Here is a 19,595-nt window from a genome sequence, read left to right on the forward strand (position 1 = left end):
TCTAGAACCATTTTTTGGGCCATTTATTCTCTATATAAATACATTTGCTTAAAGAATCAAGGAAGAGCTTGGAGAGGTACCGGAAAAACACCACAAAATTGTAGTTCTTAGCTCTTTAATTTAGGGTAGTGTAGGATAGTTTAGTTTTAGTTAGTTTATTCTTTCTTGTGTATTAACTAGATGAAGATGAAGTTGAAGGATAAAGAAGGACGGAGGGAACTCATGTGACAAGAATTACTTGACCTTGCCAACTCTTTATCTTTTGTAATTGATTCCAAATCTAGTTAATATACAAGTTTAGATTTAATTTTCAATGTGTTTCTAAAATTTATTCCTTGGATTTTTGTTGAACTTTGTATGATTGTATTGTGTTGATTTTTTGGTTATTTGATGCTATTATTTTGACCAAGTTATTTAGCTCTTTTGCTTTTCTAATCATGATTAACTGGCCATTAATTGTGATTATCTAAAGGTGTTAGATTGGCGATGAGAATTGGAATTTAACATTAGCTCAAGGGAGTGCTAAACATAGGGAGTACACTCAGGAAAGTAGAAGTGTATCTTTGTGACTTGTTTCGTGTAATTTCTTAGAGATAATGAATTTGAAACTAATTTCATAACCACGAGAGTAGGTATGGATTACTTATAAGTATAGTTGATTCATTACGAGGGTAGGTTTCATATGTATAAGAAAATTACACCATAACTAGGCAAGATAGTAGTGGTCAATTATCCAAAAAATTGCACTTGCATTAGTAGTTAGAAATACCATGACCTAAGAATCTTTCAGTTGCTATTCTCTTGCACATTTTATCTTAGTTTTTTTTCGTTCAATTTGTTGATCGTCTCAATAATAGAGAAGTTTTAGTAGTGCTGGCAGTTATCCATTCTTCCCTATATGGTATTTAACAATTTATAAATGTAAAATTTGACTATGGATTAAATTTAATTTTGTATGCATACTCCATGCTCGTCAGTTCCAGCACGAGTATTTGGCTATGTGGTATTAATTCATTTGCCCAAGAATTAGTATAGCAAATTGAATCCTTGTGCTATCCGATGTGTTATCTTAAAATATGTTTTGCACAAGGAGGGTTATCGGTACTATGATCCAACTACCAAGAAGATGTATAAAACAATGGATGATACCTTCCTGGAGTCAGACATTTTTTTTTTATCATCAATATCCAATTCTTTAATTCAGGAGGGAGATAAATGATAAGGTGACGAGCGTAAGGTATACATATAACATTAAACTCATCCTAATCAAGTTTTACATTTATAAACACCTAAATACCCCACACGCGATTTATCGCAAGTATACGAATCGTGAGCGAGTATAGGGTATTAAGGGCCGATCCCACAAGGAAGATTGCAATTACCGGCACTACTAAAGCTTCTCTATTATTTAGACTATCAATGAATTATAACAAGTAAAACCTACTGAACTTATGCAAGAAAATAACAAATGAAAGCTCCTTAGGTTATGGTATCCCTAACTACTCATGCAAGTGCTATATTTGGATCATTGAGTACTACTATATAGGCTAGTTATGGTGTAATTTCCTAATGCATATGAAACCTACTTTCGTAGTGAATCAACTATACTTATAACTAATCCATACCTATTCTCATGGTCATGAAATTAGCTACAAGTTCGTTTCTTCAATGAAATTACATGAAATTAATCACTAAAACCACATAGGTGCACCTCTACTCTCGTGAGTGTACTCCCTATGTTTAGCACTTCTTGAACCAGTGTTAAATCTCAATTTTCATTGCAGAAACAATACCTTAGATTATCACAATTAATGGTACCAGATTAATCATGATTTAAAGAGCCAAAGTGCTAAATAACTTGCTCAAATCATAGCAATCAAATAACCAAATAATAAACACTAACAATCATAGAAAGTTCAACCAAACCCAAGGCATAAACTTTAAAGATACATATTAAACACAAAATCCAGAACTTGTATATTAACTAAACTTGGAATCAAGTACAAAAGATAAAGAGTTTGGAAGGAATGTAACCCTTGTCACATGAGTTTATCTCCTTGCCTTCTTCATCCTCCATCTTCATCTTTGCCTAGCTAATAAACAAGACTGGATGAACTGTCTAAACTACTATCCTACACTAAGAATGTGACAGCCCCACCTTCCCCTAAGGCGAACCAAAGGGGTTAGCGGACTGCCTGCCCAACTCTCGCCAGGACTAACGGTTCAGTTTGGAGCGATCTAATACGTTCTGGAACATACAAACGCGCGTAAACAAGTCAAAATATCAAAATAAAAAAAATGAAACCGGAGTCGGCCATGAATAGTAACCGACACGTCAAAACCCAACCAAACATCAAGCAAATATTTACATGTTGAAATTAAGCATATACAACCCAAAGTGGCACACAAAAGTATTCAAAAGTTGATACATGTACGGTTTGCCAAATCAAAAGAGAAACGGACCTAGAAATACATTTAGGGTTTCAATCAATGAGCTATACAAAAGATATGTCCATTTAGCTCAAGTCGGCAACCAACTATCAAATCCAGTCCAAAAGGATTTATTTTCCTGTAAGGAAAACAAAAGGGACAGAAAGGGGTGAGCTTGCGCTCAATGAGGTACCAGACATATAGCAATAAAATCATGGCATTTCACATGTAACAATTCAGGTACACATGCCAGATGTAAAGTAAAGGAACCAATGATTCAAATAGGAAGGATACAGGTGGCTCTCAGGAGCCAAATTCCCATTTGCGTCACCGAAGCTTGATCGAAATAACAGTTGACACTCCGTCAACGCTAAAGGAGTAACCAATACCGTAGACTCCACTTTCTTCGATTCCTTCCACCTCACATACCCCCACCGGGCCCGAAATCCAATCAGATCAGAAATGGTAATACTCGAGTATACCGGAATCAAGGGTCTCAATACCCAAAGATCCCAAAACAGACTACCGTGGTTCGTTATCTAATCGATCAGGCCCTTGCCGGCCCAACTCGAGTAACTGGCCACAGGTGTTGAGCTCAGAGGTCCCAGAAAGGTCATTGGATACAAGCTTCCAAACGACGTCAGAACAGATACAGATACAGATACAGATGACAGATAACAGATTCAGATTCGCACCAAAATTTGGCATATGAACAGACAAGAGAACGAGTGTGATAAAGTACACCCTCATCTCAAACAGAATAAACAGATAGTACAGTCATTCAGATCACAGATTGCAAGTACAGAAACCAAGTTAAGTAACAAATAAGGGGAGTGGTACACTCACCGGTGTCAGTACAGATACCTCAAAAGTTTTTGCCCAAAAGAGAGCTTTAATCACCAAGAAACCCTAAAATAATCAAAGTAAAACAATTGAAGGTTCCACTTTCAAAAATCGAGTATACAGAATGCACATGTGAGGCTCGACTACCAGTCGTATGCCTCGCCAAATAATTACTAATGCAAGGGTGCAAAACATGATTTTTGGAAACGGAAAGGTAACATGAAGACCTAGGCTCAAACAACCCAAAAGCCCTTCATTTCTACCAAAAGGCAATTCAAACTTAAAGGAACCAAACGGCCTAGAAAATTGGACAGCACTTCCCCTAAATTTGCTTACTTTTCCAGTCGTCATGGCTTCATTATTTTCCTCAGCCAGTCCCAAAGTCACACACAAAATAAGTTCATTCAATAGCCGTTCAGTAAGCTCCAAATAGTACAAGTACAATGCAAGCTAGGGAAAAGTCCGGAAATGAAAGTCAAGCCCTAAAATATTTCAATAAGCACAATAAGACTCGATTACGAGTCATAAACCAATGTCAAATACTACCGAAATAGGGTTCCATAAGCATACATAGGCATTAGAGGAAACCAGAAAAATCCGGAAATGGAGTAAGTGTTAACCCAGAAAAAAACAGTTTTTGACATCATTTTGCGGTTTTGGTACCAATGGCACTACGATTATCAGATGAAGGTGAAAGACCCACCATTTCGAAGCTAAGAGATAGGTTTACAATATTACAGAAGGTCACTCAGCCCAGTTTTGAGTGTAACCAGGTCAAAAATGCAATCTACTACACCAGAACCGCAAAAACAGATTCACAGAACACATTCTAGTTCAAACATCATAAATCAGCCTACCTAAGTCCAAATCCAGAAATTCCAAATCCATATGAAAGCTAAGAAACAGGGATACATTTCAACAGAATACCTCAACAACCAATTCGGAAGCATTCCTAACCAAAATAACCAATTACAGAAACAATTCCCAAATTCGGGTAAAACCAGGGCAGCAAGGGTAATTCCATCTTTTCTCAAGCTACACTACTCCGAATGACCTGAAATTTTGTAGGCACCTCTAAAATATCATTACCTACAACTTTCATGTTTTAACCCAAGGCCAATTCGGCCTCTAACTATGAGCTACAAAACCGGGCAGAATGTAATTCAAAGAAACCCTACTTTCCAATTTTCTTTCTAAAACAGAAATTGCTTGCAATTTACCACTTTTTCCACCTTCTAGCTTCCTTAAATACCATTTCCAATCATCATACATAACCACATAATCATATTCATATGAAAACAGAAAAATCCCCAAAAATTATAAAATTTCATCAATTCAACCAAAAATCAAGATATAACCCATAAAAGTGCATCTTATACTACCACCAATCATGATTTAAGCATCATTAGAGGGAGGAGAGGGGTCCTTCTCAACTTACCTTAGCAACACAAGAGGGAGAGCAACTAATCACTTGAGCCTTCCAAACAACTCCACCAAACAACTCACTATCACTCCCTTAAGTGTTTCTTTGGAGCAAAACCAAGATTCAATGGTTGATTTGGTAGATTGGAGCAAGATTGAAGCCAAAAACTTGAAGAGTTTTCTTTCTTTTGTTGCTTGAAGAGGTCGGCCAAGATGAAGGAGAAAATGGTGAATTTTTGGTATTTTTGTGATTTATTTGGTCAATTGGTAAGAAAATGAATAGTGGTCATACAAGTCAATCCAACCAAATGGTGACACTTGTCACCCTATTTAATGCAAGTCTATCACTTTGTTTCCTCTCACACCAATCCAAATTGCAACCTCTACTTATCTCTTAACACCCGGTAAATTAATTCCAGTATCCAAAACTTAACCTAGTTGGCCGAATTTTACCGAACTTTCCGCACTAGTGGGTCCCATGTCCGATATACATTCTTATTTCTCAAAAACTAACCGATACTAGAAAATCATTTAAAACTTATATTTACTCATAAAATTTATTTTTTTAAAATTTTTGAATAAAGAAAATGTGGAAAAACGTGCAATTAAAAGAAATTAAAACCTAGAAATTAAGAAAAGTACGGGTCCTCACAAAGAAAAATGGAAGAGCTACATTTTTGCAGTCCAAATTCTCTCCCGTATGTCTCTCTCCTCTATCCTCCCTTCAATCTTGCAAGTTTTAGCTATTTCAAGACAAAGGAAGTCAAGAAAATCAGGCCTACACCTCCCTTTTACAGTTAGTAATGTTTCTCACATGTCTAGCATTACATGTGATTTAGTGGAGGTGAAATTGAGTTTTTCACGTAAAGAGCAGCCTTCTCTGACCACAATCTGGCCAGAAATCCAGCCATAAATCCGGCCGGATTGCTACAGTGACATTTTGGTGCACTTTTGTTCAATTTCCAGCTCTACTCCGATTTTATGTCAACTTCAACTGAACCTTTCTTGATAATAAAAGCTGATTTAGCTCTTGACCAAAGCATGAAACTTGTATCACTTTGAGTTATCTTTCTAATACATCAAGAATCGCCTCATTTGGATTTGTGTAGGCTGAGAAATGACTGAAATACCCTTGACTGCTCAATGCCCTATTTCAGCTTCGACCAATAGAAATTGGCTACTGTAATTCGGCTTTTTGACCTGGAAAACCTTAGAACTGGATTTCAATGTCTTCACCAAAGTTGTAGATCTATCTCTTATCTTCAAATTGGTTCAAGAATCATTTCAATTCGATCACTGTAGCTCAAGTTATAGTCAAAATACGAAAATGTGTCAAAACTGTCAAAATATACAAAATCCAAGTAAAAAGTGATAAAAACCTCATTTAACCACTTAAAAGCATTTTTCATCAATTATAGCCAAAATGATTCATTTTCTTCCAATAATATAACCAAAGTGACTAAAAATAATATAAAATGTTATACAATTATTATGTAAATTAGTCACTTATCATAAGGAACGGTAGAATTGGTCGGGATTAGTGTGGCTATCATAGCCAAGTACCGATCAGCCTAATATGAATTTATAAATATCGATGCTAATATGCCAATACCTAATGCCATTTTACATGTCGATGCCAATGGGCCAACTGCCAATTTGCCAATGACTGATGGTTAAAAAGCTGATTTACTGATGATTATGTTTGAAAATACTCTTAAGGCTAATGATATTGTTGATAACTCAAGAAGCTGTTGCTTATTTGTCTTCTAAAAAGGTGATATAGAAGCCGATCCAGATGATATAACCTCTCTATCCTTAATACCTTATCATTCTTCTCCTTAGAATATTTCTGAGGTTAGTATTTCCGCTACACTTTTGCCTTCTATTGATTTGGATACAATTGCTTGTTATGTATTGTCTGACAGATCTGATCTTGACAATCCACCAAATTGGTTTTCTCCAAAAGCCAACATAAAATGGTCAAAATATTCCATGGCCAATTATATGTCAACTCATAGGTTATTTGAATATCTTGAGGCCATTGTATATAATGTCTTATCAGGTGATATTTAATATTTCAATCGGAGTGCAAGCTATTTTTATGGATTCAAATTGGACCAAAGCTATAAAATATGAAATATTGACATTGTAGAAAAAAAAACATATGGACCTTAGTCTCACTACTGGAGGGAAAGAAGACTATGGGGTGCAAAAGGGTTTTCTCAATTAAGTACAAGATTGACAGATTCATCAACCGATGTAAAACTCGATTTGTAGTTAAAGGGTACACATAGACCTATGGTATCGATTATCAAGAGACCTTCTCACCAGTCACAAAACTGATACAGTCAGAGTTTTACTGTCTCTTGCAGCCAATTTAGATCAACCATTGCATCAGCTTGATGTGAAGAATGCTTTCTTGCATGGGTCATTGGGAATCAAAGTGGCATAATCGACACAAGGCATCTTCCTATTTCAACGGAAGTATGTCTTTGACTTCTTAGCAGAAGTTGGATCATTGGATTGTAAACTTGTCAACATGCTGATTATCCAGAACCATAGACTTGAGAAATATCTAGATCAAAAGCTGGCTGATAAGAAAGATATCAGAGTTTAGTCGGTAAGTTGATTTACTTGTATCATACTCGCCCTGATATAACATATGCCGTTAGTTTGGTCAGTCGATCCATGCACTCTCGTAGTAACATGCATATGGAAGTTGTAATGCAGATCTTTCGATACTTGAAGGGTGTACCTAAAAAAGGACTTTTGTTTTTCAAGAATAATTACTTCAACATTGAATGATATATGGATGCCAATTAGGCAGGAGACCCCATTGATAAAAAATTGACTTTAAGCTATTTTGCATTTGTAGGCTACAACTTAGTTATATGGAAGAGTAAGAGATAGAAAGTGGTAGCTTTTCTAGTGTAGAAACTGAATTCAAAGAAATGGCCAAATGGATGTGTGAACATTTTTGGCTTAAGAAGTTACCGATATCATTCTGCCCCAGCTTTTGAACTGGATTTGTTTTATGATAACAAAGCAGCTATCGATATTTCTCAAAATCTAGTGTAGCATAATCAGACTAAACACGTAGAGTTTGATTGGCACTTTATGAAACAAAATTTTGAAGATAAGGTGATTCGATTTCCATTAGTGAAGTCAGAAGATCAACTAGTTGACACTTGCAGAAGGGCTATGTCAATTAAGAACTTCTATAACTCACTTGATAAGTTGGGCATATACGATAACTATTAACCACCTTGAGGGGGAGTGTTGGAGTAAGTTGATTATAATTATCTTTTCTTTTAAATTTAAATCATATATCAATTAGGGATTAGATAAGGATAGAATAGGTTAGTTACCATTTTGAATATTTGTCTAGATTCATTGTACCTTAACTTGTTGTAAGTCTATATATATAAATCTCATATTATTGTACCACTTGTGTAAAATATATGAGATATTTCCCCCAAACTCTTTCTTCTTAGCAGGCGACTGAATCGCCAATTGGTTCATTAGTTAAACCCAACCATCATTGATAAGTGCATATTTTACATATTTTTAGTATGTTTTATTATTTAAATTTGGTTTTAACTACTTTTATAGCTAATTAACTAAGTTTTTAGTGAAAATATACATTTTGTCGTTTAAAGTGTAAAAATTGCATTTCTCTGGATTTTAATGGTGAAAACTTCATGTTTTTGTAGGTTTAAGGATTCAATCATCAAATGGAGTGAGTTGAAAATATAATTGGATAATTTATGATGGTTTGAAGTGATAAAAAGAGAATATGAAGTGCAAAAGAGGAAATGCAATTAAGGGAGTTTTTCAGCTTTGACATCTTGTGATATTTCGGCTATATCTTGAGATACAAGCATTGGATTGAGGTGATTCTTGAACCATTTTGAAGCTAAGACATAGTTCTACATTTGTTATGAAGATATCAAAGTCCAGTTTAGTTGTTTTCCTAGTCAAAAAGTCAAAATACAGAAGTACAATTTCATGGGCAAAAGCTGAAACAGAGTTCTGACCAATCGAGGGTATTTTGGTCATTTCTCGGTCCACAAAGCTCCAAATTGGATGATTTTTTATGCAGTGGAAAGCTAACTCAAAGAGCTATAATTTCAATTTTTGTGCTAGATTCAGCCTCCATCATTGAGAAAATATTAGTTGAAGTTGGACTAAAAACAGAGTAAGGATGAATTCTGCCCAGAAAGTGCAAACTTCCAAAGGAGAAAACGTAGGATACAATACGTGACCTAAAGGTCGCGTATTCGAGTTTTTCTACTGCATCTTGTTTTGCATTCACACAACCTTTCCAACTCATCTACAACTCAGAATTTCGGCTGTATCTAACCAAGAAGAGTGTGAAAATTTGGAGAACAACTCTTGGTGAGTTCAAAAGCCAACTTTGCCAACCAAGAAACAACTCACCTTAAGCTTGAATTCTCTATAAATAGCAGCCTTTGGAGACCATTTTCACAACTTTGGAAGGCTAGAGAAACTCACCAAAAATGTAGCATTCACTAGAATTTCCTTAGTTCATTAGTTAGAGTAGCATAGTATAGTTAGAATAATTTATCTTTCTTGTATTTGTAGTTAGATTTGAATGAAAATTTGAAGAGCAAAGATGGAGAGTTAGAGCTCATGTGACAAGGGTGGCTTCTCTCCTATCACTTTCTCTTTTGTATTTAAGTTCATGTGTAACTATAATACAAGTTTGGATCTTGTTCTTTAGGTTTAGTTAAATTTTATGCCTACAGTATGGATGAACTTTCTATATTTTGTTAGTGATATTTACTTGGTTATTTGATGATGTTATTTTGAACAAATTATTTATCACTTTTGCTTTTCTAATTATGATTAACCGGCCATTAATTGTGATAATCTTAAGGTGTTGAGTTTGCAATGAGAATTGGAATTTAATACTAGTTCAAGGAAGTGATAAACCTAGGGAGTATACTCACGAGAGTAGAGGAGCATCTTTGTAGTTTTAGTGACTTGTTTCATGTAATTTCATAGAAGAAATGAATTTGTAGTTAATTCATAACCACGAGAGTAGGTATGGTTAGTTGCAAGTATAGTTAATTCACTACGAGAGTAAGTTTCACGTACATTAGGAAATTACGCTATAACTAACCAAGATAATAGCATTCACTTAACCGGTAATATCATTTGCAAGAGTAGTAAAGAATTCCATACCTTTAGAAGCTTTCTATTGTATTTTTTGTTACTTTTATAGTGTAGATTTAATTTCTTGCACTAGTGATAGTCTAAATAATGAAGAAGTTCGAAAACCATCGATAATTGAGAATCTTCTCTGTGAGATTGATTCTTAATACCCTATACTCGCTCTCGACTCGTATACTTACGACAAATCGCGTGTGGGGTATTTAGAATTTTATAAATGTAAAATTTGATTGTTGATGACCTAATTAATATATATATACCCCGCGCTCGTCAATCATCTTATATAATAAAAAAATATATTTAATTAATAAAAACAATATGATTGTTGAATTGCAAGTTTTAACGGGTTGTTAAACTGGTTGGTTTTGTGAATTTTACCAGTTAAACAACTTAAACTAGCAGATCGTTGGTCACTTAACAAATTCCTTCCTTATCTGGTCCAACACTAACACGACCCAAATAGGTGACCCGTTCATCAATTTGAACAATTGAACTGCCAAGCGTTGCTAGGTTTAATAACTATAATTAGAAGTCCTTTTCTCATTTATAGATGTGCCTATATTCTTTGTTAGAAACAATAAAATAAAACTTTCACATAAGACCAAATAAAACAAAATTGATAGCTAAAGAATAAATGTCTATCCTATATTATGCACGATGATAAATTTACTTAATAATGAGTTTTAGCCAATTATTGTTACCCCAAACTCCAAACCCAATCCAAAAACAAAAAGAACCCATGATACACAACATAAAAATTCTTTACGATTTTTGTTCATCCCAACAAGGGAATTACAATATATAGAGTCAGTAAAATGGATGGTACCTAGCTTTTGCTTTAATACAAATGCTACTAAAACTTTGTATTCTGGTTGCTTCGTTGACTAACAACATTGAATAACTTAAATGTAATTTTAGTTTCCATCTCAAGGTCAAGCCTCTAACATGTTGACATATACGATTCCTTCTCTCATTGTTCCAAAAATTTAGAAGCCACATGATAATTTGTATGAGAATCCCATTAAAAAAAAGGGTTAGACTTCAGACATCTAATTATGCCACAATTGTGACTGAATTAGGTTCCTTTTATTTCCAAAATGCGACCTCCCTCGATAAGTTTAAGCAATCTATCAATTGTTCGCATCTTTGGTTTCAATTATTTTTCTTTAACCAATAAAGACAAAAAAAAAGATGAAAAGTATTTCTTTTGATAGTACAGTATGGAACCAATGATTATTTTAGCAATAAAGTAATTTTAAATTACTTTTAAGTTATTAATTTTTTTAAAAAAAAAAAAAGAAAAAGACACAATTGTTAAGTTATCAAAGGCTAAATAATTTTCCAATTTTCTGGCACTCTTATGCAATTTCCAACATTTGCTGTTGTATTTAATCCAATTGATGTTTTTCACATTATTCTAAAATTTTGGGTTTAACCAGGTTTGAAGAGATTAAATTCACCAAAATGAGGTAAGTAATTAATGTAAGGTCCTCATGAAAGTTTAGGTCCACACATAACTATGGACATGAGGAGCTGCATTGATTGAATTAGATCTTTAGTAATAATGATACTTTTGACCCTCATTAAATATTGTGTGCCACAATAAATCCCATTCATTTGTTTCAAATCAAACATATTGCACCATTAAGCCAATAGATCTTCGCCTCTCCAAATTCTAGTTCAAGGTTTCGTGTCTCCTATAAAGCTGTCCTCCAGTATCACAGGATACATCCGTTGCCAACCAACAATTGGCCTTTTTGTTCATCTCATGATCAAGCCACTAACGTTTTAACACACTTGATTCGTAATAATCTAATTGATGTAGTATTTTGTATGTATAAATCCCACCAAAAAATATCAGAATAATATAACTACGTTTAGTCTCTTTTAATTATTACATCTAACCTCCATTAATAAGCTAAAACACTCTATCAATTTTTTACATTTTTCATACAGTTTTTTTTTTTTTGCAGCCAACAAAGATAAAGAAATGGAGAAAATGCTTCTTTTGATAGAATAGTATAGTCACCCAAAATAATTTTACTTTTTCTTTTAGATAAAGATAATACTTAGTTATTATCTTAAATAATTTTAAGTTGTTATCTGAATTAGTGGAGACAATTAATTAATTATGAGAGAGTAAGTATTTTTCCAATTTTCTTGTACTTCTATGTAATTTCCAAGATTGTGCTGCGGCATTTAGACTAATTGATTATTTTCACATTTGTTTGAAATATTGGACTAAGTAATACAGGTGGGAAGACATTAAGTTCACCAAAATGAAGTAAGTAATTGAATGCCAGAATCTGTGTCCACAAATAACTATGGGCTTCAGAAGCTGCATTAATTGAGTTAAATCTTTGTTAATTATGGTAATCAAACTGATAACGTGTGTAATAGAAGGCCTCACAAAGCATAGATGGCTTTGTATAATTATAAATATCCCTTACATTTCAATGAAACAAATCAAAATTTGATCCATCCCGATTCATAGAGTCTAGACTCAAAAATGGCGCTCGTAAAAAAAACTAAAGGCCGCCAAAAGATCGATCTCGTCAAAATACAAGATGAACAAAGTCTGCAGGTAACGTTTTCAAAGCGTCGTGCTGGCCTTTTCAAAAAGGCTTGTGAACTTTGTACCCTGACTGGCTCGCAGGTTGGCTTAGTGGTTTTTTCCCCTGGAGAGAAAGCTTACACATTTGGCAGCCCTAGCATAGATTTTGTCATAGAAATGTTTGAATCCAAGAGTCCTAAACCAGTCGATACTTCAACCCTACTTTTGGAGGCTCATCACAAGCTTGGTGTCCGACATCTAAATAACGAACTCACCATTCTTGAAAATGAGCTGGAGGCTAAGAAGAAAATAGGGGAAAACCTTGACCAACTTAGGAAAGTTGGCCAAATTTGTCATTGGTGGGAAGCTCCCATCAATGACCTTAACTTGGAGCAACTTGAGAACTTGCATGCTGCCTTGGTTGAGCTCCAAAAGTCCGTTAAAAGTGAACTGAAAAAACCAATGTATGAGAATGCAAACCAAAATCCAAACCTCAAAGGCATAAATCCTTATGGAATAGGCCTGTTAGGCATTGATGCCAAGGAAAATGTGCATGGTGTTTTGGATCTTCTTCAGTCTAAACCCCCTAGAACGATGACATTTCCCCCAATTGTTGCTACCTCAAAGCCAAATACTGGCATTTCTATCCGTGATTGGCCTGTAGCTTCCACAGCAGAGAATCGCCCTACTACTTCGCCTACTTTTAATCCAAATGCATCAGAATTTGGTGGTTCAATTGTGACTCCTCACCCTTCTCAGGGATTTAAGAATAGCTATGGTGGTTTCCCAATGTTCAAAATCTAGATTATCTATAATTTTCGGATTGTTTGAAGTTATCAGCAATGTAAATTTTTATTTGCTTTTTTTTGTCAGCTTTCATCTGTCTGGACATTAATGATCAGATTTATCCTATAATATTTTCTTTTTGCTTTTTCTTTTTGGTTAGCTTCCTTCTGTCGAGAAATTGATGATCAAATTTATCCTTTAATATTTTTGTTTGCTTTTTTTCTTTGTCAGCTTCTTTCTGTTTGGACATTAATGATCAGATTTATGCTCGTCAGGCTTCTGGATTTGTGCTACTAAATTGTAGTTTCAGTTACCATAAAGAATTTCAAACAATAATAGAAATTTCAAAAGTAAAATTTGCTTATGACTATGAATGACTCACTCCCATTTTCCATTTCTATCATAAATTCGTCAACTTATAGTTACAAGAAAATCCATGTAAACAAATGTGCAACTAATTAGGTTGAGTCATCATATAAGTCTATGTTGATTTGCTCGATCCGAAAACAAATAAAAAGATAAAAACTTCGTGTGGATTTGAATATCTTTTGTACTTGTAGTTTGGTAATAAAATCATGCTTTATTTTGTACTCTAAATCTGTAATTACAATCCTTAACTATTTTGACCACTCACCAGTAGCATGGGAATGATTTATACTCAAAAATCAGATACCAGAAGTAATTTCGCCTTAAAAGATCTCTAAAAATAGGAGAATAATTTGTTGGCTTTTCTTAACAAGGTCCGTCAATACACCTAAGTCACACTTAATCTATCAATTATATGTACACGCTATCAATTAGTACTCTTCCTTATATTTATACACATATCCTCATTAATTTTTTTAAAAAAATTAAATCCAGAAATACATCTTTTGATAGTGCCCATTGGATTAAACAGTTATGTTATAAACATATCTACCTACCCAATTATTGTAGAATATTAACTTTTGTTGTGAACATATCTGTCGGCACAATGATTGTACTATAGAATATTTGGTTCTTTACATTGGGCTTTTACAATATAAGTCAAGTAAATCAATCATGTCCTAATTCCAAATATTCTTTTCCGAATAAGTACATAGTAAATTCTTTTAACTATAAACTCATTTCTTCTATGGAATTACATGGAACAAACTACTAAAGCCACAAAGGTGTACCTCTACTCTCATGAGTGAATTCTCTAGGTTTAGCACTTTCTTGAACTAGTGTCAAATCCCAATTTTCATTGTAAACTTAGCATCTTAAGATTATCACATTTAATGACTAGTTAATTATGATTAAAAAAGTAAAAGTGATAAATAACTTGCTCACAATAATATTATCAAATAACCAATTAAACATTACTAACAATATATAGAAAATTCATCCATAACTCTATGTATAAACTTTAGCAAAACATGAAGAGAATAAAAAAAAAGATCATACTTTTATTATAAGCTAAACATGAACTCAAATACAAAAGAGAAAGTGAAAGGAGAGAAGTCACCCTTGTCACATGAATTCCAAGCTCTCCATCTTGATCCTTAATTCTTCATCCAAATCTAACTACAAGTACAAGATGGATAAACTATACTAACTATACTATACTAATGAACTAAGAAAAATTAGTGAAGACTACATTTTGGTAGTGTCTCTACCCTTCCAATGTTATCAAACATGCTTAACAAAGGCCCTTAGAAAATTAAAGTTCAAGCAATCATGTTTCAAGTTGTGCAAATTGTGCCTTGAGATTCCCAAAAGTTATTTCTCCAAATTTCCAAGATGCTTCTTGCACTTTCCAACTAAAATTCATTCAAAAAATTGGTCCAAAAGTAGTAGGAAAGAGCTGCAAATTGAAATACAACTGGTTTCAGTTGTAAAAGAGTCAAAATATGAATACACCCCCACAAAATGTGGGTTAAGGGCATGTATTGTACCCACATACTGGCTCCTCTGTAGGTTAGCACTTTTCTGATCATTCTTCAACTTTGCTCTATTTTTGCACAAATTCCAACTAATATTTTCTTGATGATGTAGGATGAACTAACTCTTATACAAAACATAAAAGTTGTATCTATTTGAGTAGGCTTTCCAATGCATCAAAAATCATCTAATTTGGAACTCTATAGATTGATAAATGACCAAATTACCCTTGACTGGTCAATCACCTATTTCAACTTTTGACAACAAAAATGACCGACTATATTTTGATATTTTGATCAGGAAAACTCATGAACTGGATTTCAATGTATATATAAAATGTAGAGCTGTGTCTTAGTTTCAAAATAGCTCAAGAATCCCCTTAATCGGATACTTTTAGCTCAATATATAGCCAAAATACCAAGAGGTGTCAAAACTGTCAAATATTTCTTCTTTTATACATATTTATATTTCATCTTTTGAACATTTTGAACTAAACACATAGAAATGCAATGTTTTTCACTTTAAACCACAAAATACAAAATTCACTAGAAACCTAATTAATTAGCTATAAAAATGAATAAAACACACCAAAATTAAATAATAAAACACACTTAAAACACGCAAAATGCACAGTTATCAAATAACTATGGACTTGAGTAGCCGCATTGATTGAATTAAATCTTTAGTGACAATGATAGTTTTGAACCCCATTAAATCTTGTGTGCTACAATAGATCCCATTCATTTGTTTCAAATTAAACATATTGCACCATTAGGCCTATAGATCTTCGCCTCTCCAAAGTCTAGAACAAGGTTTCGTATCTCCTATAAAGGCGTCCTCCAACATCACAGGATACATTCATTGCCAACCAACAATTGGCATTTTTTCCATCTCATCATCAAGCCACTAACGTATTAACACACTTGATTCGTAGTAATCTAATTGATGCAGTACTTTGTATGTATAGATCCCACCAAAAAATATCCGAATAAAATAACTACATTTAGTCTCTTTTAATTATAACATCTAACATCCTTTAATAAGCTAAAACAATCTTTCAATTTTTTACATTTTTCGTAAAGCTTTTTTTAGCCAATAATGGTGAAAAATGGAGAAAATGTTTCTTTTGATAGAATAGTATGGCCACCCAAAATAATTTTAATTTTTCGTTTAGATCAAGATAATACTAAGTTGTCATCTTAAATAATTTTTAAGTTGTAATCTGAATTAGTGGAGACAATTAATTAATTATGAGAGGCTGAGTGTTTTCCAATTTTCTTGTACTTCTACATAATTTCCAAGATTACGCTGTTGCATTTAAACCAATTGATTATTTTCACATTTGTTTGAAATACTGGACTAAGTAATACATGTGAGAAGATATTAAGTTCACCAAAATGAAGTAAGTTATTGAATGTCAAAATCTATGTCCACAAATCATTATGGACTAGAGAAGCTGCATTAATTGAGTTAAATCTTTGTTAGTGATGACAATTAAACTGATGACGTGTATAATAGAAGGCCTCAAAGCACAGATGGCTTCATATAAATATAAATATCACTTACATTTTATTGAAACAAATCACAATTTGATCCACCCCAATTCTTAGAGTCTAGACCTAATAATCGCGCTAGTCAAAAAAACTAGAGGCAGCCAAAAGATTAAAAAAAAAACTAGAGGCAGCCAAAAGATTAATCTTGTCAAAATACAAGATGAACAAAGTCTACGAGTAATGTTTTCTAAGCATCGTGCTGGCCTTTTCAAAAAGGTTTGCGACTTTGTACTTTGACTGGCCTGCAGGTTGCCTTAGTGGTTTTTTCCCCCGGAGAGAAAGCTTACTCATTTGCAGCCCTAACATAGATTTTATCATAGAAACGTTGAATCCAAGAGTCCTCAACCAGTTGATATTTCATCCCTACTCTCGGAGGCCCACCACAAGCTTAATGTTCCACATTTAAATAATGAACTCACCATTCTTGAAAATGAGCTGGAGGCTAAGAAGAAAATAGGGGAAAACCTTGACCAACTTAGCAAATTTGGCCAAATTCATCATTGGTGGGAAGCTCCCATCGATGACCTTAACTTGGAGCAACTTAAGAACCTGCATGCTGCCCTGGTTGAGCTCCAAAAGATCGTTAAAAGTGAACTAAAATAACCAATGTATGAGAACGCATACCAAAATCCAAACCTTGACGGCATAAATCCTCATGGAATAGGCTTGTTTGGCATTGATGCCAAGGAAAATGTGCATGGTGTTTGACGTGGTTTTATCATGCACCAAATTTTAATAAAAGCTAAATACTCCATTTTCTGCAAGTATACAGATCGTTTATCGAGTACAGGGATATTAGGTGTCGATCCCACAGGAAAGATTGTCAATTACCGATAGTTTTCAAACTCTTTTATTATTTAGATTATCACAAGTGTAAAAAATTAAATCTACACTACAAACATGAAATAAAAGTAAGAACCTTGATCAATCTTCAACTTTGCTTTGCAGGTTTGCACTTTTTTGATCAATCTTCAACTTTGCTCTATCTTTGCACCATCTTCAATAGACATTTTCTTGATGATGGAGGCTGAAATAGCTATTATATAAAACACAAAAGTTGTATTCTTTTGAGTTAGATTTCCAATGTATCAAGAATCATATAATTTGGAGCTCTGTAGACTGAGAAATGACCAAAATTACCTTGATTTGTGCCCTGTTTTAGCTTTTGACAACAAAAATGACTGATAGTATTTCGACTTTTTGACTAGGAAACCTCATGAACTGGATTTTGATGTCTGCATAAAAAATGTAGATCTATGTCTTAACTTCAAAATTGCTTAAGAATCACCTCAATCCAATACTTGTATCTGAAAATATAGCCAAAATATCAAAAGATGTCGAAACTATCATACCTCTCTTCTTTTATACTTGATTGTATTTCATCTTTTGAACATTCTGCATTTCATATTCTCTTTAAATCACTTCAATTCATCAAAAATCATCTAAATATATTCCCAATTCACTCTATATGATGATTGAATCATTAAACGTACAAAAACATGAAGTTTTCGCCATTTTAATCCATAGAAATGCAATGTTTCACACTTTGAACCACAAAATGCAAACTTCACTAGAAACTTAGTTAATTAACTATAAAAATGAATAAAACATACCAAAACTAAATAATAAAACATACTTAAATGCTCAAAATAGTTTTGGGTCTTCTGCAGTGCAAACCCTTTAGAACCATGGCATTTAGCCCAGTTGTTGTTACCCCAAGGGCAAATACTAGCATTTCAATCAGTGATTCGTCTATAGCTTCTACAGCTGAAAATCGCCTTACTACTTCACTTACTTTTAATCCAAATGTATCAAATTTTGGTGGTTCAATTTTGACTCCTCACCCTTCTTAGGGATTCCCAATGTTCAAAATCTAGATCAACTAGAATTTTTTGATTGTTTGAATTAAGGGCTGCCAAATTTTTTTTTTTATTCAAGCAAGAATGTTGCTTTTTTTTTTTTTTGGAAAAATCGTTCAAAACATCTTTTACATTTTGCAAAATGACTTTTTTCATCCATCATTTTTAAAAGTATAATTTTACGCGCCTTATAAATTTACATTGGTCAAATTTAGTTCCGACCTAGGTTTTCGACTAGCTTTTGGTTGGAATATACCACGTACCTTGCACGTGATCAATTTTGAGGGGCAAAAGTGTCAAATCAAATTTCACATAATCTGATCCATAGTCCCTCACATTTGAAAAAAAATGAATTTTTTTTATTCCTCATTAATCATGTGTATGAATAAGTTTTTTTTTTAATCCATAAATATATCTATTTGATTTCACCTGAACAGTATGAATAACATGTAATATATCTATATTTGATTTCACCTACAACTATAATTGGCTTGTTCAGGCGAAATCAAAATTAAATATGTTGCATGGTATTCGTACTGTTTAGGTAAAATCAAATAGACATACACATGAGTTTTTAAAAGTAAGAAAAAACTATTCGTACACATGATCATTGAGCGATGGAAATTTCATTTTGTGAAATGTGACGAATGACAAAATTCATTTCGTGAAATATGAGGGACAAAAAAATTCATTTTGTGAAATATGAGAGATTATGGATCAGATTATGTGAAAATGTGATTTGACAATCTTGTTACTCAAAAATAATCACGTGCAAGACACGTGGTGGAGTTTGGTCAAATATTAGTTTGAAACGGACCAATTTGCTTAATGTGAATTTGTAAGGGACGTAAAATTATACTTTTAAAAATAAAGGATGGAAAAAGTTATTTGCAAAATGTGATGGACGTTTTGAATGATTTTCCTTATGTTATATACATTTTTGCTTTAATGTCTTTTGCGCCTTGTATATCAAGGTGTAGAATCTGGTTCTTTTTATGTTTTTGTTTCTCATTTTTTTTAGTTGTATTGTTGTGACTTTGGAATTTTTCC

At 33.4% G+C, this 19,595-nt stretch overlaps 1 protein-coding gene across 1 annotated transcript; it reads left to right on the forward strand.

Moving 5' to 3' along the window:
• Positions 1-12,400: 12,400 nt before the first annotated feature.
• LOC113770979 (agamous-like MADS-box protein AGL62) lies at positions 12,401-13,249 on the forward strand. Its single transcript, XM_027315613.1, has one exon. The coding sequence runs from the start codon at positions 12,401-12,403 to the stop codon at positions 13,247-13,249; it is 849 nt and encodes a 282-aa protein (XP_027171414.1).
• The last annotated feature ends 6,346 nt before the right edge of the window (positions 13,250-19,595 follow it).

Source organism: Coffea eugenioides, chromosome 5, assembly GCF_003713205.1.
Source record: "Coffea eugenioides isolate CCC68of chromosome 5, Ceug_1.0, whole genome shotgun sequence".
NCBI classification, from domain to species: domain Eukaryota; kingdom Viridiplantae; phylum Streptophyta; class Magnoliopsida; order Gentianales; family Rubiaceae; genus Coffea; species Coffea eugenioides.